Raw genomic sequence first — 26,531 nt, forward strand, 5'->3', positions numbered from 1 at the left:
CACTCTAATTAGTACCAAAAGAACCCACTAATTATAATCCAAAGGGATCTGTTCTCCTTTTACCTTACCCCTACACAAATATTTTTAAATAAAGGAGAAACTAAATAAATAAACAAGTGAGAAACTAGACCATTGATCAAGTCCTATTATTCTTAAAATTTTTAACTCCTGAGCACAAATGCTTTCTGAAGTCTATTTAAGCAAATACAGACTCAGCTAGGATCCAAATTTCTCCAGTCCTCAACTAACCTTCTCTTATTTGTCCCTGAACCCTGTAAGTGGATACAAAGGATTTAAAGCTTAAAGATAAGCAAATCTAGCCCACAACAATGAACCCATATTGCACCCCCCGAAATGTATTTGTAAAAGCTTTGTTGTATGCAAAAAGAAATTACCTGTGAAATTCTACAAATGCCTATACATTCAGGTACTTAATGCTTTAAAATTACTTAATATTCCCATATACTCATCCATTCAATGTGTCAAAATTTTGGGAAGCTAATTTATTTCACTGAGAGTCCCCCTCTCAAAAGAGGCCAGAGTAAAGATTCAAAGAAATAAGAGCACTACTTTTCAGTAACATAGATGGTCATTTGAAAATAGACCGTCAATCTCATCTTCTCTTTTTCAGTATGTAAGCCTACAAACTACAAAAAGCTTAAAAAAAAAAAAAGAAAAAAAGAAATATTCAAGAGAGAAATCCTTCTTTTTTAGAAAAGTGATAGTTTGCTTCTTGGTTCTTCAGCTAAAAACAGACATGACAAAAGAACTAACACAACTATAAAAAATTATTTGTATCCAAATGTATTTTCAAGAAGATTTCAAGATCTGACATAGGCACAAAGAAAAGGAAGGAACTGAAACAAGTATAAACAAGTCAGTTATAGACTGACCTCAACTTGAAATATGTTAAAAAATATTTTAGTAGTACTTTTAAAAATGATCGAATTTTTTCTTTAATTCAACTCTTGTCAATCATCTTGATATACTGTGAGCTAAACTACATTAAGACAAAAACCTTAAATACTCATTTAATTGATGAATTGTTTCATTTAAAATTGTTAATCCAGGGAAAGAGTTTTTGTAAAAATCGTTTTATTGCTACAAAGGGAAACATGGTCACAAAAAGCCTTTAAGCGTATCTTAACGCAAATTACTATTCAATGTCCAATGCCGTAAAAAAATACACAGAGCACAAAATACTTGCCCAATTTATCTCTTCTAGGGTAAGTATTCAAAACATTAATGCACACTTGAATATATACTCCCAACAGCAGCATTTAAGTTCAAATGATTAGAGTAGATATACTAACAATACATATCTGTTATCCTTAACACCAATAAAGTAATAAAAATTAAGCTTAAAAATTATACAAACAATTTATCTAATCTAAGTTTGGTAGCTATAAAAACTAAACTAAAATAGTCTTACCTTCATTTTATTAAACAAATGCCAAACATTTAGAAATTATATAAAACAAATTTGAATGTGTGGAATGCATGCAACATGGGTGTTAATTCTCATATTTTAAACTATTAAAATTCTTACCCTTTTCCATATTAGGAGAGAAATTTAAAGCTTCTTTTCAATCTAATACCTTATATTTAATTTTCTTCAGGTTGGTCAACAGGGAAGTCAACAGGCTCTTCCTTTGCTTCTTCTTCCTCTACTTCCTCTCCTTCCCCCACTGCCTCTCCTTCCCCCACTGCCTCTCCTTCCCCCACTCCCTCTACCTCCCCTGCTTCTTCTGTGTCTTCCACTCCCTCTACTACTCCTCCTTCTCCCACTTCCTCTGCTTCCTCCACTTCTTCTACTTCCTCTACCTCCCCCACTTCCTCTTCTTCTTCCTCCTCCTCCTCCTCTTCTTCAATAGGTTCATCAATCTTTTCTTCCTCTTCCTCATCTCCTTCTATCTGTTGATCTTGAGAATGATCTTGAATTTCAAAAGGATTCTCACCCTAAAAAGCCATGAGGAAAAACAGCTTTTAAAATCAGTACATTCATTTTTGTTATAAGTGAAATTTTTATTTGCTGTAACATTAAAAATAAATACAATTTGAAGCTTTTTATTTTGACTCATGAAAAATCCACTACGTATTTGCTCAGTACCTACTTCATACCAAGGTGATAAATTACTTAAGTCACTACTTTACATTCCATAAACCGCAACACTTAAAGGCCACATTTTCCTAACTGAATTTCTAAAATCATATACATATGACAAAAGCAAATATGTGGGTTTTGGTAGAAACAAAGTAGATAAAGCAAAGATTTATGTTCTCCTAAATTACACCAGGATTCAATGTACTACTGTGGTAGGATCTCTTTAAAAAACACTCAAATGGGGGGCGCCTGGGTGGCACAGCGGTTAAGCGTCTGCCTTCGGCTCAGGGCGTGATCCCGGCGTTATAGGATCGAGCCCCACATCAGGCTCCTCCACTATGAGCCTGCTTCTTCCTCTCCCACTCCCCCTGCTTGTGTTCCCTCTCTCACTGGCTGTCTCTATCTCTGTCAAATAAATAAATAAAATCTTTAAAAAAAAAAAAAAAATTTAAAAAACACTCAAATGGGGCGCCTGGGTGGCTCAGTCATTAAGTGTCTGCCTTTGGCTCAGGGCGTGATCCCGGTGTTCTGGGATCGAGCCCCACATCAGGCTCCTATGCTGGGAGCCTGCTTCTTCCTCTCCCATCCCCCCTGCTTGTGTTCCCTCTCTTGCTGGCTGTCTCTCTGTCAAATAAATAAATAAAAATCTTAAAAAATAAATACATAAATAAATAAAAAACACTCAAATGAAAATCAAGTCTTTTTAAAAATGCAAATGAATGAAAATCAGGTACCTATTAGCTATGCCTTACTTTTACTTTTAAAAAGTAGCTAAGTCTTTAATTCACTATGGGCACCGAGGTGGCTCAGTTGGTTAAGCGTCTGCCTTGGGCTCAGGTCATGATCTCAGGGTCCTGGGATCAACTCCTTGCTCAGCGGGGAGTCTGCTTCTCCCTCTCCCACTGCCTCTACCCCTGCTCGTGCTCTCTTTCTCTCTCAAATAAATAAAACCTTTAAAAAAAAAAAAAACTGTAATTCACTAACATTCACAGATACAACTTTTTTATATTAATTTATATAGATACTTGAATTATGTGTTTGGATTAAGTCTCATACACTAGACCATATCAGAAGGCTATATTAATATAGTAAGAAATGAAGAGGCAATGAAGGTTATTAACCAAAAAGGTATAAGCCTGGTGCTATATTTCAAGACCCATCAGGTAGGAATCCACAGGATAAACTGAAGTCCTAAGAGAAGAAATACTAGTGACGGGGTTACTCTACTAAGCCAGGAAAGGAAAGTGTAAAAGATGTAGCGGCACCATTAACAGAATATGTAAATTAGGATAGGGAAAGTGGAAGAAGCAGATGTATGCTGTATATAATTAGAATTTAAGATGTCTAAATGTCTAAGAGGCAGCTAGAAATTCACAACTCAGAAGAGAGTTCAAAGTAAGACACTGAGATTTGTGAACTGTTTGCACACAGTGAATAGTGAGGCCAGGGAAATAAGTAGAATAAAAGGGCCAGGGAAGTAAGCAGAATAAAAGGGCTGATGATCAAAACCCAATGAAAATGCCTATACATAGGGACAGAAGTTAGGGGGAAAAATACTCAGTGCAGGAGGAAACCCAGGATAGTAAAATATTATCTGGCAAAACAAAGTTTCAAGAATATAAGTGACAGATTAACAGTGTCAAATAATGCCAACAGGTAATACTAGAAAAGAACTGAAAAAGGTCACTAGAGTTGATAATTATCAAAGTTGAGTGTGGGTACTTGAGGGATTTATTACACTATCCACTTCCATATGTTTAAAATAGTAAATAATAAAATGATAAAAAAAATGTATTTGAAAATTAAGTCACCAGTTATCTGAGGGCAGTTCCCAAAGTACGATGTAAGTGGAAGCTAGACAGCAAGGACTGGCCAAGAACAAGTCTTCGTAATGTCCTCTAAGCTCTCAAAACCCACAGGCCCAAGTCCCACAATCTGAGACTTTAATTTAGTCAAGTGCTAGAGCTCTTGCTAAAAACACAAGTTCCTGAATCAATTTCAGACCTCTTGAATGAAAATTTTCCAGGGGAGAGATCTGGTAACCTGCACATTTAAGAAGCATTTCACTAGATACTAATCAGAGAAGTTTGGGAAACTCTAATTCAGAAGGCCTACAAGAGGGCCTAGGCAGCTTTCTGTTTGACTTAAGCTTCACAAGGAATTCTAATTACATAATTCCAATTGAGAACTACCAGGTTAAAGAGAGGAAGTGAAGAGCACAACTCAAGGTAAACTACCTTTCTAAATACGGTAATAAGAGAAAAGATAAGATGGGAACAGGCAGAGTAGGAAAAGTCATTTTTAGCTTAGGGAACTTATAAGCATGTCTGTTTGTAGAAAAATAAAATAAAAAACAGAGAAGAGGTAAGATACAAGCAAGGAGAGAGAAACTAATGAAGCAAGAATATAGGTGAAAGGCAAAAAGGGGCTATCTTTCTTCACAGATAACCATAAAGGTGAGAGTAAGGTACATAAATCTAATGCAGGAAGGAGAAAACTTACAGTTCATGTCTAATGTTCTCAATCTTCCTAAAGCAAAAGAAGTGGTAACAACATGGTAAGTAAAGGGAGTAGGGATGAAATCTAGATATGTTAAGAGCGGAAAAGCTTTGAAACAGCCACTGTAGGAAGGAGATTAAACTGATTGGTAATAGACAAAATTACTGCGAACTGCAGTGAAAATCTAGAACAGACAGTACTGGTATAATTCCATGACATTTGTAGCAAGACAGTTAATAAAGCTAACCATAGGGGAACCTGGGTGGCTCAGTGGGTTAAGTGTCTGCCTTTGGCTCAGGTCATGATCTCCAGGTCCTGGGATGGAGCCCTGCGTCAGGCTTCCTGCTCAGTGGGGAGTCTGCTTCTTCCTCTGCCTCCCCCCACCCCCGCCTTGTGCACGCTCTCTCTCTCTCAAATAAATAAAATCTTTAACAACAAGAACAACAAAAAGCTAACCATAGATGGCATAGTGCTGGGAACTGCTAAGTGGTAGGTAAGTGAGGAATTTTAGAAGGGCAGCACTGCATTGTTATAAGGCCTGACCATGAGTATCCACACCAGGGCGTGAAGACAGAACAAGGTGATACAGTTGGAAAAACAGGGGAAATTGATGAACTGATTATTTTCATGAGACAATGATTAAAAAAGATATTTTGTCAGACTGAGAACACTTAAAGGTGAAAGAGTTTTAAGTGATGACCAGAGCTGACCATGGGCAGAGAATGTTCTGGGGGAATAACAGCAGGGAACAGAGCAGATAGGAAAGCTGAACAAAGGGTATCACTGAGTTCCGTGACACCAGTGCTTCTTGAATTTTAGCATATTTATGAATCAACTGGGATCTTATTCAAATGAAACTGCATTTCTAATGAACTCCCAGGAGATGCTAATATTGTTGGTCTGTGGATCACATTCACAGTAAAAAAAATTCTAGAAGACTTCTCAGTTCAGGTACTTTCTTTCACAATATGCACATGAGCAAGACATTCCCACCAGTGATGTCTCTCACTCCATGAAGTAACTGTCAAGTGTAGCTTGGAAAGTCTACATAGAAACTCACAATTGTATTCACCTCTCATTAAATATTACTTTCATGCATCAATAGAAACTATTGGGGCGCCTGGGTGGCACAGCAGTTAAGCGTCTGCCTTCTGCTCAGGGCATGATCCCAGAGTCCTGGGATCGAGCCCCATACCGGGCTCCTCCGCTGGGAGCCTGCTTCTTCCTCTCCCACTCCCCCGGCCTGTGTTCCCTCTCTCACTGGCTATCTCTCTCTCTAATAAATAAATAAAATCTTTAAAAAAAAAAAAAAGAAAGAAAGAAATTATTATTTACTTTTCAAAAGTTTGTGATATAGCAAGGATAAAAATCTAATTTTTCCTAATTTAGCAATGATGCTCTTACCTTTTTGATGCCATATCTCCCAAAAAATTGAATTTCAATTAGGGCTGCAGTCACTATTTTTTTTGTTGTTGTTGTTGGACTGCATTACTCTGTTACAATTTCTGCATTCACCTTTTAAAAATGGTGCCAAGAAATGTAGTAAAAGTGACAAATATGACAAATCAGAAAATAGGACCCTCAGGAACAAGCTGAAAGAACTGAGATTTATTCAGCTTGTAAGTCACTTGGTTGAGGTAGAATAAGTTAATGGTCGTTAAATATATATATATATATCAGGCTTCTTCACTGAGTACCTGTTAATCGCTACAATAGCCAAGATAAACAAAACTTCTCTAATCTTGATTATAAAATCAAGATTAAGTTATAAATGTAAATAATAGACTTACAAATTTTCAACATAACAGCTCTCTTCAGTGTAGAATGATTTTAAATGAGGTTTTACAAAGACTCATTAAGCTAACCTCTAAAATGTTATTTCTGTTAATTTCCTAAATAATAGTAAATTCTTATTTGTACAGTAAGTATATATAATATGCAAAGAATTTTATGTAAAGAAGGATTACCTATAATAGCACGTGGCTAAAAATTCTTAGAAGCAGTGTGCCAGGTGTACCTAATTGTTCACATCTGTGTTTACTAACATTCAGGGTAAACCTCTTCTGGCCTCCTGATTCCATGAGGGAGCTTTTTCTGAAGCAGCCTATCTGACCTCCTGTTTCCCCTCCAACTTTTATCCAAGGAAGAACAACTTATCCAATTAGTATGCTTGGAAGAAGACACTGGGCATGTACAACTCAGTCCTTTCTGGGTCCCCTCTTTTGGGTCTTCCTAGCAACAGAAAAGGTGCATTCTAGCCTGTTGGAGGCCATGTGGTAAATTAGGGGGAGCCTACTGCCTATCTAGCTGAACCAGTAACAGAGGCTGGGGAAAGGTAAGTTTATCTAACTTAGAAATGAAATACAAAAGATCCACAGTAACTACACATGTAAGACAAATCCCCCAAGTCGTCCTTTCTTAAAAATCAAGAATAGGGGCACATGGGTGGCTCAGTCAGTTAAGCATCTGCCTTCCGCTCAGCTCATGACACTGGGGTCCTGAGATCGGGGCCTGTGTTGGGCTCCCTGCTCAGCGGGGAGTCTGCTTCTCCCTCTCCATCTGCCCCCCAACTCGTACTCTCTCTAACTCAAATAAATAAATAAAATCTTTAAAAATAAAAAATAAAATAAAAATCAAGAATAAAGCTGACATTTTGATCTATCAGACTCCTGCATATCTCTCAAATGATCCAGAGTGAGAAAGGGACAAGAGAGGAATGGCTCATTGTTCCCTCACCCAACAAATCCCAACAATTAGGAAAAAAGATGTTTCACTTATATGCAAGATATTAAGTAAAATTCTTCCTAATGTTGCACTATATTTAGACATCATAGTTACTATGTCACCATTTAATTATAAAGATACTACAATATAAGCTAAAAAGGCTTTGCCCTAAAATCTTACCTTAACAAAACGTTCATATCGCGCCTTCACTATCGGATTATTTAAAATGCTTGTAGCAGTCAAGACACTTTCTCTTTTTATTTGCTCCTTATAAGCCTATGAAAAATAGAACATACTGAGGTAATTGAAAACCATACCATGAAAATATTTCTATAATTAAAACAACACTGTATGCTCAAATTCTTGGATTTAAATTATTTACTTTCTCGCAAATTAAGCTATAAAGCAACAACAGCTACTGTGACCACAATCTAAATTATCCATGGATTAAAACAATGGAGATTCAACCAGCCAATCAGACTCATTAAAAAACACCCAGTCACCAAATACGATTCATCTAGATCTACTAGATAATTGCTTTCTCTCCTTCCCACTCCACATGCACTTCGCCCTGCTCCAACTCTTCCAACTACTAATTTTCATGCTATCAAAATTTCATATTGCTAGAGTAATTAGTCGTCCTCTGGACGGTAGTTAGCATTAGACTATATTATCCAAAGGAGGAAAGGCAATAATATAGAATGTCTAGTTGCCAAAAAGGTGTCAGGGGAATTTCAAAAGAGAAGAGAAAGCACAAAGATTTTTAAAAGATTATATGTGCTTAAAGTGGCTAACAAAGTCTGAGTTAAATGAGGATCACATCAATACAAAATATGAATTTAAGACTCAGTCATGCTCTACTTAAAACTTAAGTCTTTAGGGGCGCCTAAGGAGGCTCAGTCTGTTAAGTGGCATCAAGAGTCGTCTTGACTTCAGCTGAGGTCATGGGACTGAGCCCCAGGTCAGGTTCCACTCTCAGTGGAGAGTCTGCTTCAGGATTCTCTTTCCCACTGCCCCTTCCCCCCTGCTCGCTTGTGCACACACGCAGATGCGCGCACGCACACTCTCGCTCTCTCTCTCTCTAAATAAATCTAAAAAAATAAATAAAACTTAAGTCTTTAACACTTGAATTTTTACATTTGCTTCTCAAACAAGCTAGTTTCCCACAATATAAACTTATTTGAAATAAACTGGACTAAATGAAATCAACCAATGTAAGAGCAGAAATATGCCAATCAAAAAGAAAACAGTACATCTTTCCTAGCATAAGTAAATTCTACTCAGAAATGTAACAATAGATATTAACTGATAATACTAGTTTATTTTTCCCAGACATCAGAAAAACATACGTTATAATCAAATCTTTTCTTGCTTTTTTGACTTCACACACACACACACACACACACACTCTCTCTCTCTCTCTCTCTCTCTTTCCTCATAGAACTGTTTTGTACCAACTTAAAAAGTGTTCATAAAAGAACAATTCAACAGCAATGATTTTCTGAAGGCTTACACTACGTAAGCTTACACTACATAATGCTTATACCAGTCAGGTACCATTTTAAGTGTTTTTTATACTTTAACTAACTTAATCTTTAAACAGTCATGTAAGAGTAGAATGATTATGCATCCCCATTTTATAGATAAGGAAGCTTAGACAGAGAAAAGTTAATTTACTTGCTTACCACACTTACATACTGAACCAGAATTCAAACCCAGGAATTCTTGCTCCAGAGTCCAATCTTAACCACCATGCTTAACTACTAGGCTACACTGCCTCTCTAGGTATCTTTAGTTTTTTACACATGAGATTAATAGGGCTGTATACAAGCAGGGAGGTGTGAAACAACGGCCTTTAAAGGACAATAAAGGATTGATGAATAATTCAATGACTTCATTAAGATAAATCAAAACTTACCTGTTTCCCTTTGATATGGTCAGGAGATTTTAAGTGCTGCTGCACTGAACTATGTAAAGCAGGGATATACACACTGCACGCACTGCAGTGAACAGTCTCTACTTTCATCATGTGATCATCTGCAGTAACACCTACAAAAGAAAGCCAGTTATTAATAAGAAAAGTAATGATTTACATATTCTTATTTCTGACAAAAGAAGTTTTTATTATTTTGTTTCCATGGTTATTTATAACCCCTTCTTCCCAAAAAAGGATCAAAGTATGTAGGTTATGTTGACTTTTTCTACCACATCTCATAAATCTGCACATATAGATCAAAAATATGGATAACAGATAAAATTAGAAAGTATAATTACATTGTATTTCCTAATCATGTTATACAATCATGTTCTGAGGCCTAGAAGGCCATCCCCTAAAAATATAGTATAAAAGAAAACAAATGTTGATTTTGTAGTAAAAAAAACAAAAAAAGAAGAATTTCCATAATAAATGTGGGTGCGAAGGGATAGGAAAAAAGATGCCAAGACTGGATTCACAAGAAACAAAATACATGCTGGATCTTGAAAACTGTGATCAAGATTTATTACAGGTAAAGGTATAAATATATGCAAGGGAAAGGTGCGAGGAAATTGCACTTTATGGGAATTGCAAGTAATTCAGTATGGCTGGGGCACTGAGAATAAAGAAAGGACAAAAGAGAGAAAAAGAGCGGGGCCTATACCATGGAGATCGTTGTATGCCAGGCATATAGGAATTTGAAATTTATCCTGTAGAGGATGGGGAACCAGCTAAAATTCTTGAAGTAATAAAAATCATGCAGGAGAATTAGAGATAAGAAAGATTAGGAGTAAGGAAACTGGTTAAGAAAATAAAAATTGCCAAGAGAACAGATAGAGATTTGAACAAAGGTAATATTTAAAGAGGTAAAGAAGCAGACCTGGAAGATATTTAAAAGACAGAAGTGATAAGATACAATGTTACAGATATAGTAAAGTAAAATTACTTAGGACTAACTTCATACTTCTGGCTTGGTGGTGGGGCCACCTTCCAAGGTAAATAAAAGACCGGTCAACAGGGTTTTTGTTTTGTTTTCTTTATGGGGTGGAGGATGCTCAAAGAGTATACCAATTTTTTCTGACGCACGCATTTTGTGAGACTGCTAAAGAGAGACGTCAATAGGCAGTTGGATGTTCGAGACTAGGGTTCACGAGAGGTCTGTGCTAGGGATATAATGTATAAGTAATCAAATAGAGGTGTTAGTTGAAGCTCTGCAAATAGATGAATCATGAGGAAGGAATACAAAAAGAGAAGATAATGGAACTAAGGAAGAAGAGAGGGAAATACCAACTTCTAAAAGCCTCGAAGAGAAAGGAAACCACAAGTAAACAACAGCAAGGGAATAAAGAACATCAGGACAGTGATATACCACAGAATCCAGGGGAGGAAGCAGATTCACAAAGAACAGTAAAAAATGCTGTAGAAGTAAGATAATGATTCAGAAGACCCTACTGAAGCTGGTGTCAGAAATCTCTATCACAGCAGTTTCAGGAGACCAGTGATCTACTGTGGAGAAATAGTAACGGGCAATGAATAAACCGATCAGTGTGGACTATGCTTAAAGAAGCACAGCTGTTCAAGAAGAAAAGCAAGTTTTAGAGGAACTAGTGTCTTTTTTTCTTTTTCTTTGTTTCTTTGGAGTTGTTTTTTTTTTCTTTTCTAAAGATAAAAGCGTAGGCTTCAGAAACAGAATCAAAAAAGAAAGAAAGACTAAAAAACAGAAGAGTTCACTATTTAAGCAGAAGTCCTTAAAGAGATGAGAAGGAATAAGACAGAAAGAAGACAGATGGAAGAATTCATTTCCATCTAGAGGAAAAGCTGATTTTTCTTGTAACTGAAGTGACAGACATAATGGTAGTGATAAACTTGTAAGCGTAAGAAGAGGAAGTCAAAGAGTTCATCTTTAATAACCTCACGCCTACCACATTTGACTATGTACTCCATCACTCCAGCAGGCATCATTTACACTGAAATACAGTATGGTATGTAAAAAAACACATGTAAATTTCTAAAATAATTTGTTTAAATACTTACCTTCCATAACATCTTTTTCAATTATTTTAACTACTTCTGTTTGATTATTTGTCTGTTGCTTACGAATAGATGTTTTCTTGAATTTATTCACCATACATTCCTATAAAACAAAATAGGAAGAAACCCAAAAAGTTTTTCAGTGAGCACTGAGAATATGCTTAGCACCAAACTCAGCCTACAGAAGATGATATCTGTTATGTAAGAACTAATACCTATTCTCAAGGAGCTTACAATTCAGTAAAAGACTATCATAAAATACAAAGAAATTACTAAGACACTTATAAAAAGTTTTTGCTTTCAAAATGTATTTTATATCAACAATAGCCACACTATGGAAAGAGCCCAAATGTCCACTGACTGATGAATGGATAAAGATGTGGTATATACATACAGTGTAATATTACTCAGCCATCAAAAAGAATGAAATCATGCCATTTGCCATGATGTGGATGGAGCTTTATGCTAAGCAAAATAAGCCAGTCAGAAAAGACAAATACAACAGATTCCTTTCACTCACATGTGGAATTAAATTAAATTTGGAAACAAAACAGATGAACATAGAAAAAGGAAGGGAAAAGAAAGAGAGAGAGGGAAACAAACCAAGAGAGACTCAAAAATGTAGAACAAACTGAGGGTTGACGGTTGGAGGTGGGTGGGGGGGGTGGGCTAGATGGGGGATGGGTACTAAGGAGGGCACTTATGATGAGCACTGGGTGTTATATGTATCACTGAATCACTGAATTCTACTCCTTAAACCAATACTGCATTGTATTTAAACTAACTAGAATTTAAATAAAAATTTATAAAGAAAAAAATGTATTTTAGGCATAAAGAACAAGAGAAATCAAAGAGAGCTAGAAGAGTTAAGAGATCTCAAGGCAGTTGAGTACTTAAGTCCTAAATGACAACTAGGAACCAGTTTAAGGAATGAAATTACAGAAAGAAATGTTTGTAAAGGGACACAATTCTGCAAGGATATGAAGGAATGATCATTGTATTTCTAACCCCGTAACAATTCCATGCTTTTGTCCAAATTAACTGTATGTACAATTAGCAATCCAGCTCTAGTCCCTTCTTCAAGCATCCCTGGCCCCAACTATCCTCCCCTTCTCCAAACCCCACTGCCTACACTCTCACTCCTGGCCCTTCAACTTAACTGTGCCATCTGTGGATATATGAGCATGATCTCTTTCCAATTACTGTTAGTTCACAGAGGGTGGTATCTGTGTCTTCGGTCCCTGCACAGCACCCTTTGTTAAGGATTCAATAAAATCTGTTGACTGGTGAACGCACATTGATTATATAAAGGACACCAAACAGACACCCACTCTCTGGCTCTGAATTCAGACTGCCACTACACTGCTCTGAGCATGATCTTTCATGATAAAAAGGAGTTGTGATGAGGATCAAATGAAACAATGAATGAAAGCACCCAGCACAGCACAAGGTACAGAGTAGACGCTCAGTGAATGATAGCTGATTCTGCATCAATAAACAGTTGTTAAAGGAATTCTTTTCCTGACACCTCTGCTAGAAACTAACATGAAAAACATAAAATGTTCTCTCAAATTACAAATCTAAAATATATTACAGAGGAATTCACGTCTAATGCTGGGCTAATTTTTTTTAAGAACTCTTTAAGTAAACAGTAAACTAAATTTTTAGAAATTTAAAATGGGGAAGAGATGGGAAACTGAAAAAGTAAAAAATTAAAATATTGGATAAAGTGCTTCTCACTTTAAAAACAACTACTTACATGCAAAAACTCCATAACTACTTTATCAAATTTGGTTTGTTTCTGAATATGATCTAGTGTTTCCTGATGTGAAGAACTTTCCAGATGTAGTTCAATATCTTTTTCTTCAAACGTCCGGAATTTACAAAATGAACATGTGAATGCCATTCTATAAAGAAAAAAAGAAGTTTTTCTTTAACAATTACCTTATGTACTCAGAGTTCATAAGACCATACCAATAAAACTAATTTTACCAGCATAAATGATTTCCTTTATTCCATTTTATGGTTGATGTAAATGTAGCTGAAGTCAGAAAAACCAGTATTTCTTTAAATACCTATTTGGACAACACTGTTACTATACCACTTTGCATTTCTGGCCCACCCTGGAGCTTCTGGGTACAAACAATGGAATCAGTGGATCTACTTAATCTAGTCCTAAGCTATCCATTTTAAGCCTAGACTAGTTAGAAAGCCAAAGCAAACTTCAAAAAATACAAAGTTCCAAACTTCCACTACTTATGTTCTGTTCCACTCTTGAGCTTGCAATCCACCAAGGCAGTATCAACAAAAGCAGGTGGATCACCAGACAACCACAATTCACTCCCCTGGAGCTCTTGGGTGAGCAAAAGCCTGCCCTCTAAGGACCACTTCAGGATGACTGATAAGCCTGGACGAGACAAATTTAGAAGCTCAGGAGCCACTCCAATATGAATTTCCCCTTTTCCTCCCATAAAGTGTTCCTGTCTTATGTATTTTTGTTATTTCCTTTTCCTTGAATTATGACAACAGTTTCTTAACTGGTTTGTCTCCAGTCTTCATTTTCCAATTAATTCTTTATACCACTATTATATTTATTTTCCTGGTTAAGATTATGGGATCTGGAGCCTGCTGCTGGGTTTATATCCCAGTCCTCTTGTGTGATTTTGGGCAAATTACTTAACTTCTCTGGACCTTAGTTTCCTGATCTTAATGAGATGAGAACCCTTACAGAAGTATTGTAAGGATTAAAAAAAATTAATATACAGAAAGCCCTTAGGACAGTTCCTGGCACATAGTAATAATTCAATCAATAATTGTCACTTCCTAAAGGAGGTAACAGTACTTCATTGCTCAAAAGACTTACCGGCTTCATGGACTTAAGCCTCAAAAACCAAGTCAAAATATTTTCAGTTGCCATTTAAGAAAGTTTTTAATCTCTCCTGTATCTTTTTGGCTTTACCCACTAAATACCTTTAACAGTATCTGGCACATAGTATGTCTTCACTGTTTAAATTAGATTACACTTTTCAACCCCCAGTAGACTCATTTTCAATCTACACAGCTTTCCATTTCTTGAATATCAATGAAACATCCTGCTTCTTTGCTTTGACCTCGAGCCATGCCCTCTACCTGGGCTGCCTAACAGCTCCCACTGCAATCTTACCCCCCCAAGTCAGTTCAAATACCACCTCCATCCATTTCCCTGATTTTCCTGCACTCCTACTGAGAAGTCATCTCCTGTACGACACTTTGTACTTCTCTTTTGGCACTCTTCCCCATATACTGTTGTCTATACCTGTCACACCCTGTCCTGATCCCCCCAGGTTCCCTTCTTCTTTATTATATTGAAAGCATTCAAAGAGCCAAAAAGAACGTATCATAAGAATAGTTATTTACTGTCAATCTCTTACCCTCCTACCTCAAAATAAAACTGCTCTGATAAAATAATTTTAGACTATTTTAAATGATTCTTATACTAAAATGACAATTTAATTGAACTGACATTCTTTGGCTTATATCCTCAGATTTATATTTAGTTATGGAGAAAACAGCTAAATCAAAGTTCAGTTCTTTCATTTTCTCCAAGTCACACATTTATTATATTAACATGGATATAGCCTATCCAAAGCTACAATTTTTAAAGGGGGAAGTATTCATAGGGTAAATAGAAAAATCAATCTTATAATGTAAAACATCTCCAGAGTCCTACACACCTGAAACAGAGTTCATTTCAGTTTGTTTCTACCCCTGTCAAAAGAAGGAATTCTATCCAAAGTGGCAGAGATACTCATAAGGACCAAAACTAGCTGCCTCTTAAAACTAGAGCTCCTTTTCATGAGTTAATTCTTAATAAGCTTAATCTTGTTTACAAATTATGAGTAACAAATCAGAAAGAACATAAGAAAAGGTTTTTGAAGCTGGGCACAAACATTATACAAGTACAGTTGACCCTTGAACAACAGCAGTTTGAAATGCACAGGTTCCTTTTATGCAGATTTTTTTACAGCACAGTTCTGTAAACGTATTTTCTCTCTCTTAGGATTTTCTTAGTATTTTCTTTTCTCTAGCTTTATTTTAACAGACTATATAATACCTGTAACATACAAAATATGTGTTAAATCAACTGTTTTATGTTATCAGTAAGGCTTCTAGTCAACAGATGGCTATTAGCAGTTTTGTGGGAATCCAAAGTTAAACATGGATTTGTGACTGTGTGGAGGGTTGCGGCCCTTAACCCCCATGTTGTTTATGGGCCAACTGTAATACCAAGCTCGCTAAAATCAAAGACAGTATAAGCAAACAAAAAAATCTGGGAATTCAGATGCCAGTGAATTTTCTTTTACTACATTTTTCATAAATAAATTCAACATATATACTAAAACCAAGCAGTAACAAGAAATATCCTGTTTTATATGGAAGAAAACAGACAATTTAAAAAATATCTCCATGGAAAGGTCTGCAGATGCTGCTTTTTAAAATTAATTTATTAATTAATTTATTTATTTTTAAAGATTTTATTTATTTATTTGACAGAGACAGAGATAGCCAGCGAGAGAGGGAACACAGGCAGGGGGAGTGGGAGAGGAAGAACCAGGCTCCCAGCATAGGAGCCCGATGTGGGGCTTGATCCCAGGAACCCGGGATCACGCCCTGAGCCGAAGGCAGATGCTTAACAACTGCGCCACCCAGGCGCCCCGCAGATGCTGCTTTTAAAATGTTATCTTCTGAACTAACATAAAGACACCTAGAAAATTCACTGATGTATAATATTCATTCCCCTCATGCTACACAAGACAAATTAACTTTTAAAGGGCAAAACTGGGGTGACTGGGTGGCTGTTGGTGAAGCATCTGCCTTCAGCTCAGGTCATGATCCCGGGGTCCTGGGATCGAGCCCCGTGTCAGGCTCCCTGCTCAATGGAGAGCCCCCTTCTTGCACTCTCTCTCTAACTCGTTCTCTATCTCAAATAAATAAAAATTGTTTAAAAAAAAAAAGAGCAAAACTATATTCTGAATAGAAAATACATTGAATTTATTTTTAAATTCTATAATCTTTATTTTCCTAGCATAAGCAGTAATTTCAGAGAAAGATGATGAAAAAAATATCAATTACTGTCCTTCAAAAAATTTTTCTTTTAGACTTTTCCATGCATATTTTATATATTGTATATATCACTTTTTCTACTTTGCCTGCATATTCTCCATGTTACTACAGGCTTTATAACCTTCATTTTCGACAATGGCCTAAGAGCCCATAATAGGAAGTGTCAAAACTTACATATACTTGACCACTTGCTATTGCTGGTATTTGTTTCACGTTTGGAGCTATTATAAACAATTCTGTAATGGGCATCTTTTTAGATTAAACTTTTATACTTTTATATTATTTTCTTGGAGAGATCAGTGACTATAAAAAAAATTCTAGACATTTTTAAACACTGCTAAATTGGGGGCACCTGGGTGGCTCAGTCAGTTAAGCTTCTGACTCTTGATTCTGGCTCCTGTCAGGCTCTCAGGGCTGTGAGATGGAGCCCCACACTGGGCTCGGTGCTGGGCGTGGAGCCTACTTAAGATTCTCTCTCCTTCTCCCTCTGCCCCTCCCTTCCCCCCTCCTTCTCTCTCTCTCAAAATAAACAAACAAATAAATAACCTGCTAAATTGCTTCCCAGTAATTATAACCTATTATTTGGTTACCAGCAAATTATAATAGTGTGCTTTGACTATATCCTTGTTAGTAAGTCAATGTTTCTTTTCTCCTAACAAAATGCCATGCTATTATTTAAATTTCCAGTTTATCTTACAGTGAGTTTCAACATTTTCCCAAAAATTAACTAGCTGTTGTTCCTTCAACCAATCAGGTACTGGGCATCTTGTTTTCCTCCTTTTTAAAAATTATTGGTCAGGGGTACCTGGGTGGTTCAGTCAGTTAAGCATCAGACTCTTTGATTTCAGCTCAGGTTGTGATCTCAGGACCCTGAGATCAAGCCCCGGATCAGGCTCCTTGGTGAGTGTGGAATCTGCTTAAGATTCTCTCTCTCCGGGGCGCCTGGGTGGCACAGCGGTTAAGCGCCTGCCTTCGGCTCAGGGCGTGATCCCGGCGTTATGGGATCAAGCCCCACATCAGGCTCTTCAGGTATGAGCCTGCTTCTTCCTCTCCCGCTCCCCCTGCTTGTGTTCCCTCTCTCACTGGCTGTCTCTATCTCTGTCAAATAAATAAATAAATAAATAAAGATTCTCTCTCTCCCTCTGCCTTTCCCCCTATACTCTCTCTCCTTCTCTTTCAAAAAAAAAAAATACTGGTTAGGCGATATTTATCTTAGACATTAATCATTTCTTGTGTTTATAATATTTTCTAAGTCTGTTTGCTTTCAAGTTTTATATTTTTATTTAAACTAATGTGGTCATTATTTCCTTTGTAATTTATTCTATAACTTTTAAGCCTGGGGAGGGGGGAACTTCTGCAGTGATTATTTATAAATATTCTATTTTAATTTCCTGTTATTTTCCATTTTGTAGGTTCTTTAATCCACCTGGATTCATCTTCAATGGTATAAGAGGATCTAAACTATTTCTCTTCTTATTGTTCAGCTGTTCAAGCAATCCCTCCCCCCTTTTTTAAAGCAATTCCCCTTTTGTTTGTAACCTCTTCTTCACTATTTATTATATTCTTACATATAACACATGTATTTACAAGTTAATAATTCTATTATACCAATAACCTTTTTCTAGTGCCACATATTTTTAACTATGACAGCTTTCTAATGTTTCAATTATCTAGAAAAGCTAGTACCTACTCATTTACTCTTCTTTTACAGAATCTTCTTTGGAATCAAGATTGACAACACCTGTTACATTTCTAAATATTTAGTTTTCCTATCCAAGAATATCACTATGTCTCCATGTATTCAAATCTCAAGACTTTGTGGTTTTCTTCATGTTAATGACATGTATTTCTTTTTAAGAATACTGTATTTCCAGGTATTTTTTATTTTTGGATTACCATTATGAATGGAATCTTTTTTCTTATATTTTCTAAGTAGTGAATGCATATAATACCAAAAATCTTTGATCAAACATTTTCATTTGACCCTTATGAATTTTTTCACATGCCAACTGATGTATTTGCATTTTCTAGGAAACTGTTTTTAATGAGACCAATTTTCAGACTCTACTAAACACAAACCTGTATCCATCTCCGTACTTCTCACTGTTTTTTTCTCTTCTGCGCCTTTGTTTCTCTCGCCGAGCCTCAATTCGTCGCTTTTCTTCTTCCTCATTTTTAGGATCAGTTTTTGCTAGGATATCAGCAAAAGTCAAAACTAAAAATCATTTTTCCATTCTCCCTTTTCAGTTTGCACTTCATAAAGTATAGACATGCAAGGTTTATTTGATCACAATCTAAATTGAACTCACCAGAAAAATCAGAGTTTGAGACTAACCAGTATTTCTCAAACTTCACTCATTTGAATACCATCATCATGAATTTAGTACTTTTAGATAATTTTTTTCTGGTTCATATGACAAACTACATGGTAATTACAATTGTAGAAGTTAAACCTGTGAATCACCTGGTATAGTACTAATCAGTCATGAACATCAAAATTACCCAAAGATACTTTTTAAAAATGCACATGCCCTGGGGCGCCTAGATGGCTCATCAGTTAAGCCTCCAACTCCTGGTTTCAGCTCAGGTCAGGATCTCAGGGTTTGGACACGGAGCCCGTCTGTGCTCAGCGAGGAGTCTGCTTGAGATTCTTTCCCCCTCCCTCTCCCTGCCCCTCTGTTCCTCCAACTTGCACACACTCTCTCAGATATACAAACAAACAAATAAACAAACAAATAGATCTTTAAAAATGCACATGCCCTGGTCTACCTCTCTTCCCTAAATCCTTATTTAGGATGGAATCAGGGGCTTCTCACATGATTTTGATTCAGAGTTTTGTCTTGGGTGTTAAATTTGTTGTTGGGAGCTACTGTTGAGGATATAGTATTGTCCCATTACACAGAATCCCCTTTAGAGGACAAAGGGAAGAAATTTTTCATGGTTCCTGGTACCAGGAAATGGTGTGTTTCTTCTGGAAAATTAATTTGCTTTTAATCTTGCAGACATGACAACTCTTAGAGATAGTCACATTTCCAACTTTACATTGTTGAGAAAAAATCAAGAGCCAACCTGAAAATGAAATTCAGAAAACCATTTCATTCACGTTAACATCAACAATACTAGATACTCAGGAATAAATTTAACAAAGAAGTGTAGAACTTATACCTCAAAAACTACAAAACATTGTTGAAAGAAGTTAAAGAAGATCTAAGTAAATGGAAAAACTACATAAGTGGTTCATAGATCTGCAGACTTAACATTGTTCAGATGGTTATACTCCCCAAACTGATCTATAGATTTAGCACAATCCCTGTCAGAATTCCACCTGACTTCTTTGCAAAAACTGACAAGCTGGTTCTAAAGTTCACAGGAAATTGTAAGGGATCTAAAACAGTGGAAACAATCCTAAAAAGAAAAACAAAATAGAAGCACTCACACTCATGATTTCAAAACTCACTACAAAGCCACGGTAACAAGACCTTGTTGTACTGGCACAAAGACAGACATATAGATCAGAACAGAACTGAGAGTCCAGAAATAAATTCATAAAACTATGGTCATCTGGTTTTTAGCAGGGATGCCAAAATTATTCATTTGGGAGAGAACAGTCTTTTCAACAAATGGTGCTGGGCAACACGATAGCCACATGCAAATGTGAAAGTGCAAGACCTAAAGGTAAGAGCTATAATTATAAAAGTATACCTTCATGACTTTGGAATTTGGCAAGGAATTCTTAGATAGAAAACCAAAAGAACTGAGCCACAAAAGAAAAAATAGATAAATTGGCCTTTATCAAAATTAAAAACTTTTGTGCTTCAAAGGATACCATCAGAAGAGTGAAAAGGCAACACAGAGTGACAGATGATATTTACGAATCACACAGATGAAAAGGGAACTATGTCTAGAATATATAAAGAATTTTTGCAACTCAATAAAAAGACAAATAGCCCAACTGAAAAGTGAGCAAAGCCTCTAAACAGGCATTTTTCCAAGAAAAATATAGGAATAAACCAATAAACACAAGAAAAAAAATGCCCTACCATTAGTTATCAGGGAATTGTAAATCAAGACCATAATGAGATATCTATCACTTCATACTACCTGCACGGCTAGAATCATAAAGACAGATAAGTCTTTAGTGAGGATACAGAGAAATCAGAACTCTCATACACTGCTAGTGGGAATGTTAAATGGTGCAGCTGCTTTGGAAAACATGTTGCTCCTCAAATGATTACACAATTACCATATGATTCAGCAATTCTTCTCTTGAATATATACCTAGGATATATAAAATGAAAACACGAGTTCACATAGAAACTTATATACAGATGTTTATAGCAGCGCTATTCATTGTAGCCAAAAGGTAGAAGCAACCCAAATACATATCAATGAATGAATGGATAAAGAAAATGTGGTATGTTCATATAGTGGAATATTTCCAGCCATAAAATGGAATGAAGTACTGATACATGCTATAACTTGGATGAACCTTGGAAGATTATGCTAAGTGAAAGAAGCCTGTCACAAAAGTCCACATTCTACATGACTTTTTTTCATATGAAAGTCTAGAATACAGAAATAGATAAAGATAGAAAGTAAGTTAGTGGTTGCTCTGGGCTGTGGTGTGTGTAGGGAATAATGCCTAAAGGGTACCAAGTCTCTGTGAGGTGATGAAAATGTTCTCAAATTGATTATGGTGATATTTGCATGTATCTGTGAATACACTAAAAACCAATGGGTTGTTGCACACTGTATATGGGTGAATTGTAGAGTATGTGAATCAGTAAAGTTTTTTTATAAAAAAAGTTCAGAGGCAGATTACTCTGTTACTCATCTATGTTGTTGTATTTTATTTTTTAACTGTGTAATGTATCTCTACATGAAATCAAGTACATTTGACCAAATTAGATGAAGCCAAGGATATACCTTGACTAAGCTAAGGAAGCTAAGGAAGTCTTTTCAGCATTCTTTGGTGAAAACATAGAGCAGCAAAATATTATACACCAAATATACTGCCTATTTTTATTTGTACACTGAATTACTTTTTGGTTTTTTTTGTATTTATTTTTGCCTTGATGACTGAGAAATGCTGACTCTTTCCAAGTAAGGTGAAGTGTGAGTCTTTCTATTTTGTTTTTCTTTTTAGGATTGTTTCCACTGTTTTAGATCCCTTACAATTTCCTGTGAACTTTAGAACCAGCTTGTCAGTTTTTGCAAAGAAGTCAGGTGGAATTCTGACAGGGATTGTGCTAAATCTATAGATCAGTTTGGGGAGTATAACCATCTGAACAATGTTAAGTCTGCAGATCTATGAACCACTTATGTAGTTTTTCCATTTACTTAGATCTTCTTTAACTTCTTTCAACAATGTTTTGTAGTTTTTGAGGTATAAGTTCTACACTTCTTTGTTAAATTTATTCCTGAGTATCTAGTATTGTTGATGTTAACGTGAATGAAATGGTTTTCTGAATTTCATTTTCAGGTTGGCTCTTGATTTTTTCTCAATAATGTAAAGTTGGAAATGTGACTATCTCTAAGAGTTGTCATGTCTGCAAGATTAAAAGCAAATTAATTTTCCAGAAGAAACACACCATTTCCTGGTACCAGGAACCATGAAAAATTTCTTCCCTTTGTCCTCTAAAGGGGATTCTGTGTAATGGGACAATACTATCTCAACAGTAGCTCCCAACAACAAATTTAACACCCAAGACAAAACTCTGAATCAAAATCATGTGAGAAGCCCCTGATTCCATCCTAAATAAGGATTTAGGGAAGAGAGGTAGACCAGGGCATGTGCATTTTTAAAAAGTATCTCTGGGTAATTTCAATGTTTATGACCAACTAATAACTACACCAGGATTCACAAATCTAATTTCTACAGTTGTAATTACTATGCAATTTGTCATATGAACATGAAAAAATTATCTAAAAGCACTAAATTTTTAAAAAATTGGAAGTACCTTAAGCCATAGAAATTATGTTTTCTTACTTACTGGGTGATTTGCTGAGGCTCATCTTCTCCACAGGTTTTGCTAGCTTGGGTTTCTTGATAAAGGTTCCACCAGGCTTATTGAATGGTTGCATCATTTTTCTCTTTATTCCTCTTGCAGCAGCAACTGTCACATTGGTGGGTTTGTTTTGATAGTCAACAACAATTCCAGGTCTATGAATGCTTCCAAAATCACTCATATGCTGCAAATTTGTGAAATCAAGAAATATTAGCATAACATCCAAAGATAAAATAGGAATTCACACAAATTTTACGTGTTATCTATCTAATAATTTTCACCTGAAGACTCCCCAGAATGTAACTTAATTTTACATGTCCACTCTGAATAACCACATGGAAAAGCTTTGTCAATTATTACATGAACTCAAATCCAGTGAATTAGTATTTTTATTTCCAGTAGAACAAATATGGGTATTTCCTATTTTTTTATTTGTACCATTCAAAATTACTTGAGAGCATAAACAACATATGTGCCTATCAGAATATTACCACTTGTACAACTCTCTGACAACTCCTCTTCAGAGTTCCTAATTGATGTTTTCCCATGAAAAGACCTTAAAAGACATCTTTATTTCACTAAAACCTGGCTTAAAAACTAAGATGCATAAAGAAGACCATATCTGAAGTCTGAAGTAAAAAAGATCCAGAAATCATTTAGGATTTCTCCCTGTTGAAAAAGGGAATGAGAAGGCGAGATGGAACATTAGTATGAAATAGGAGAGTTAAAGCATAACCATGCATCAACTTCCAGGACACACTTCAGATAAAGAATTACATCTGACGTTCCATTCACATTCTTACCTAGAGAAACATATTCTGACCCAGAAGCCCAAGAAGCGAAAGTTTACAGACGAAGAGTCATGCAACCAAACGACTCTTGTGTCCCTTCCTCTTCTCTTGCCATTAACAAAATCCACTACACCAAGAGGCCACATGTCCACAGAAATTTATTCTGCTAATCTTACTTTTAGAAGATAAAGATTGAGGAGTAATCTGAAGAGAAGGATCCAATGGGAATTGTACAAGTGAAGATTAAAAAAGAAAGTCCTGTTGGTTCATCTACTTCATTAACAGGAGGAAAGAAAGAAAAGTCCATTCAGACTAGAATGGTGAACACAAGGTACAGGAATGCCTGTTTTTCTATTGTGAAAACAAAATTAATATTTGAAGTCTCATTAAGAAAAAAATCATTCGCCTAAAGTAGTATACAGCATGGAAAATGTTAAGCATTTCTCAAATTTTCAAACTGGAATTGATTTTCAAATTCAAAACCCAAACCTTATTACCCCAACAATTTTCAATTGACCTACAGTCACTAATTATGGTGGAATAGCAACATATCAGTTGCTTACATTTATGTATTATGCTTAGGAACCCCTAGCTAACCTAGTAGACTTGAATAGATTAGTGTTACCAGGTAATTTATAGAGTCACATTAGAAATATCTTCATTAATTATCCATTAAAGGTGCAATGCATTTTACATAAGTAAAGGGTAACTGTTATAAATGCAAAATTTCTACACAAAAATGACAAACTACACTCATGTACCAAAGGCTAATGAACAGTTAAAAACGTGTGCCCTACTACATATTTTTATCAGAAGTACTTTCCTCTGCAAAGAGAATATTAAGAGTAACTGACTTTAAAAAAGAAAAAAAAAACATTTCTTACATTAAAGCAAAAATACAATACCCTTCATATGACCAAACTACAAAACTCCACAATCTACGTACACTTACTAGGTAAAATTTCATGTCAGTCAAGTTACCTAAGAACGTAAGTCATTATCTTTATACTATGTCCTGAAATAAAACACCTGAAGACTAGTATATTTACTCATGTAAGCAAAGATTTACAAAATATTACTTCCTAGGAAGAAGCCAGACATGTTTGTACAGGTAGGAACTTATTTCTCAATAGTAAAAACTAGTGACACAAGGGAAAAACAGAACACCCAGCAATAGGACATATTGCAAGAGAGTGAGTTAGTAATTACACTGACCACAAATCATTCTACAATCTATTAAACATATCAACTTCTTCACCATGTAAACATGGCTATGCTACCCTCATCTATCACCAACTTTTAGTCCCTTTGTGTTTAATGTGAAATATGGAGCTCTAAAGAAATTCTATGTGCTAGAGTTAGCAGCAAAGTAAAACATTTTATCATACATTGCACCTTTAACCTACTCAAAAACTCCAAAGGGTTCAGTTACCTTTTACAATAATCCAAGAACTGTCCCACCAGCAAAACTGCTAGTGTTTACAAGGAAAAATGCAACTCCTTTTAACCCCTTTTAGACCAAAACCTAATATCCTCACCTTTTTAATAAAGGGAGATTTGACAAAACTTATGAACAATCATCTCACTCTGCCACTTATTTTCTGAAGTGCTGGAAAAACTTTTACAGGCAACCTAAAAATTATGCTTATGATTGAGCTTTTGCTTCAAAATACACTGGGATGAACAGTGTTTATTCTACATGAAAACCATGGTCTTGAAAGGGTTTAAAAGAGTGACTAGTGAAAAGAATCTGAAAAGATTCTGTTGTACTTACTCCTCGGCCTCGGCCTCTGCCTGTTGATGGTCCTCCAAAAGCATCATAGTTTCTGCTTCCAAACGTACTTTCAGGATAAGCAGGCGTTCCTCTCCCCCGAGAGCCTACAGGTGCAGGCTTCATATGGGGTGAAGAAAAACTGCTGTAGGAAGAGTAATTCTCTCTTCCTCTGTCCTCCATAAACCCAGGCCTCAATTTTGAACGGGAGTAAGGTGCTTCCCAGCTAGACCCGCCCTGGTTTCTACCTCCGAAAGAGTCAAGGCTATTCCGGTAGGAGCTCTCAAATCGACCACCATAACTACCTCCGAAGCGGCTTTGTTCGGGTTCATTAAAACCATAGCCAGATCTGTACAGATCTCGCCCACCCAGAGAAGACCTGGAGTCGTAAGACTCATAAGGTCCAAACCTGGAAAAGTTGCACAGTGAGGGAAAAAACAAAAGTAAGCTTACTAATGTTAGACAATTCAAAAGACAAATTATCAGATGACATTTATCAACTAAAATTCATTTATACCATACTGGTTTGCACAGTTCTACTTTTATTCACACCTGATTAGGGCTGGGCAGTTCAACATGAGACCAGATAGAAAGCTATCTGTGTCAGTTTTTAAATATGAATTGAGTCAAGTAAACCTTAGCTTAAAAATCTGCTTTGTAGCAGCTTTTCTATTTTATTAAAAAGATTTGTCTGTTGGTATTTAAGCCCAGCCCTAGTCTTGGAAAAAGTCATTTACTAAAGTTCACAAACTACTCAAACTTTCTTTGAATCCATCCCTAGTATTGGAAAATACCAAATATTTACAATATTTTGGCTTTTAATAGGGACGAAAATTGAAGACTACACCGATATAAGCTATTTGTGACACAAAAGAGATCCTTTTGTACCCCCGATAATCTATATCACAAAATTGCTTCATTGTGTCTATAGCAATCAAAATTTGGAGAATTATTTCTGATTACGAAATTTAATATCCTGCCCAACTTTGGGTAAGGTCAATAATCAATCCTCAGTCACTTTCCATTTGTAGACTAGCAAATCTAACAAATCTAGAGGATAAGCACATAAAATAGAACATAAAAGTAAAAGACCACCAACATATACCCTCTGCATATAAATTATCAAGGCAGATGAGAAAGAATACATTTTATGTCTTCAATTATTTAAAAAAATTCTTTCCTGGCAGGAAATTATCACATAAAACTACTCTAAAAAAGGGGAGCACACAGTCTCCTCAAGGTTTTAATAGAGTCAACAGAAGAAACAAATCATCTTACTTCTCACAAATCCAAAGCATGGATTACAAAAGTTGCTTGGTATCTTACAACATAGTTTTATAAAGGCCCACAATTACACATGAGATAAACGATAACATCTACAGAGTTTATGCACAACACATTTACAATGCAATAGGGCAATAACGGATATATTAAAACATTTAAATGTGTTACATTACTTCAATTATTTACAGATCACTAAATAGAATGCACTATTTACTTCTGAATCCTGGTAACCATATAAAAA

At 35.9% G+C, this 26,531-nt stretch overlaps 1 protein-coding gene across 4 annotated transcripts in view; it reads right to left on the reverse strand.

Annotated features, from left to right (window-relative positions):
* Positions 1-1,077: 1,077 nt before the first annotated feature.
* ZNF326 (zinc finger protein 326) overlaps positions 1,078-26,531 on the reverse strand; it is a 64,357-nt gene continuing 38,903 nt past the window's right edge. For 2 of the 4 annotated variants that reach the window (XM_040627057.1, XM_040627055.1), the window contains exons 5-12: positions 25,010-25,415; positions 22,430-22,628; positions 18,516-18,636; positions 13,093-13,240; positions 11,337-11,436; positions 9,246-9,376; positions 7,508-7,603; positions 1,078-1,959 (exon numbers count right to left, since the gene is read on the reverse strand). In XM_040627057.1, the coding sequence (XP_040482991.1) occupies positions 1,606-1,959; positions 7,508-7,603; positions 9,246-9,376; positions 11,337-11,436; positions 13,093-13,240; positions 18,516-18,636; positions 22,430-22,628; positions 25,010-25,415 (1,555 nt within the window). In that variant the 3' untranslated portion in view covers positions 1,078-1,605. The remainder of the gene's footprint in view (positions 1,960-7,507; positions 7,604-9,245; positions 9,377-11,336; positions 11,437-13,092; positions 13,241-18,515; positions 18,637-22,429; positions 22,629-25,009; positions 25,416-26,531) is intronic. The other 2 variants (XM_040627058.1, XM_040627056.1) reach the window with 2 other exon arrangements.

The sequence above is a fragment of the Ursus maritimus genome, unplaced genomic scaffold (genome assembly GCF_017311325.1).
Source record: "Ursus maritimus isolate PB19 unplaced genomic scaffold, ASM1731132v1 scaffold_12, whole genome shotgun sequence".
NCBI classification, from domain to species: domain Eukaryota; kingdom Metazoa; phylum Chordata; class Mammalia; order Carnivora; family Ursidae; genus Ursus; species Ursus maritimus.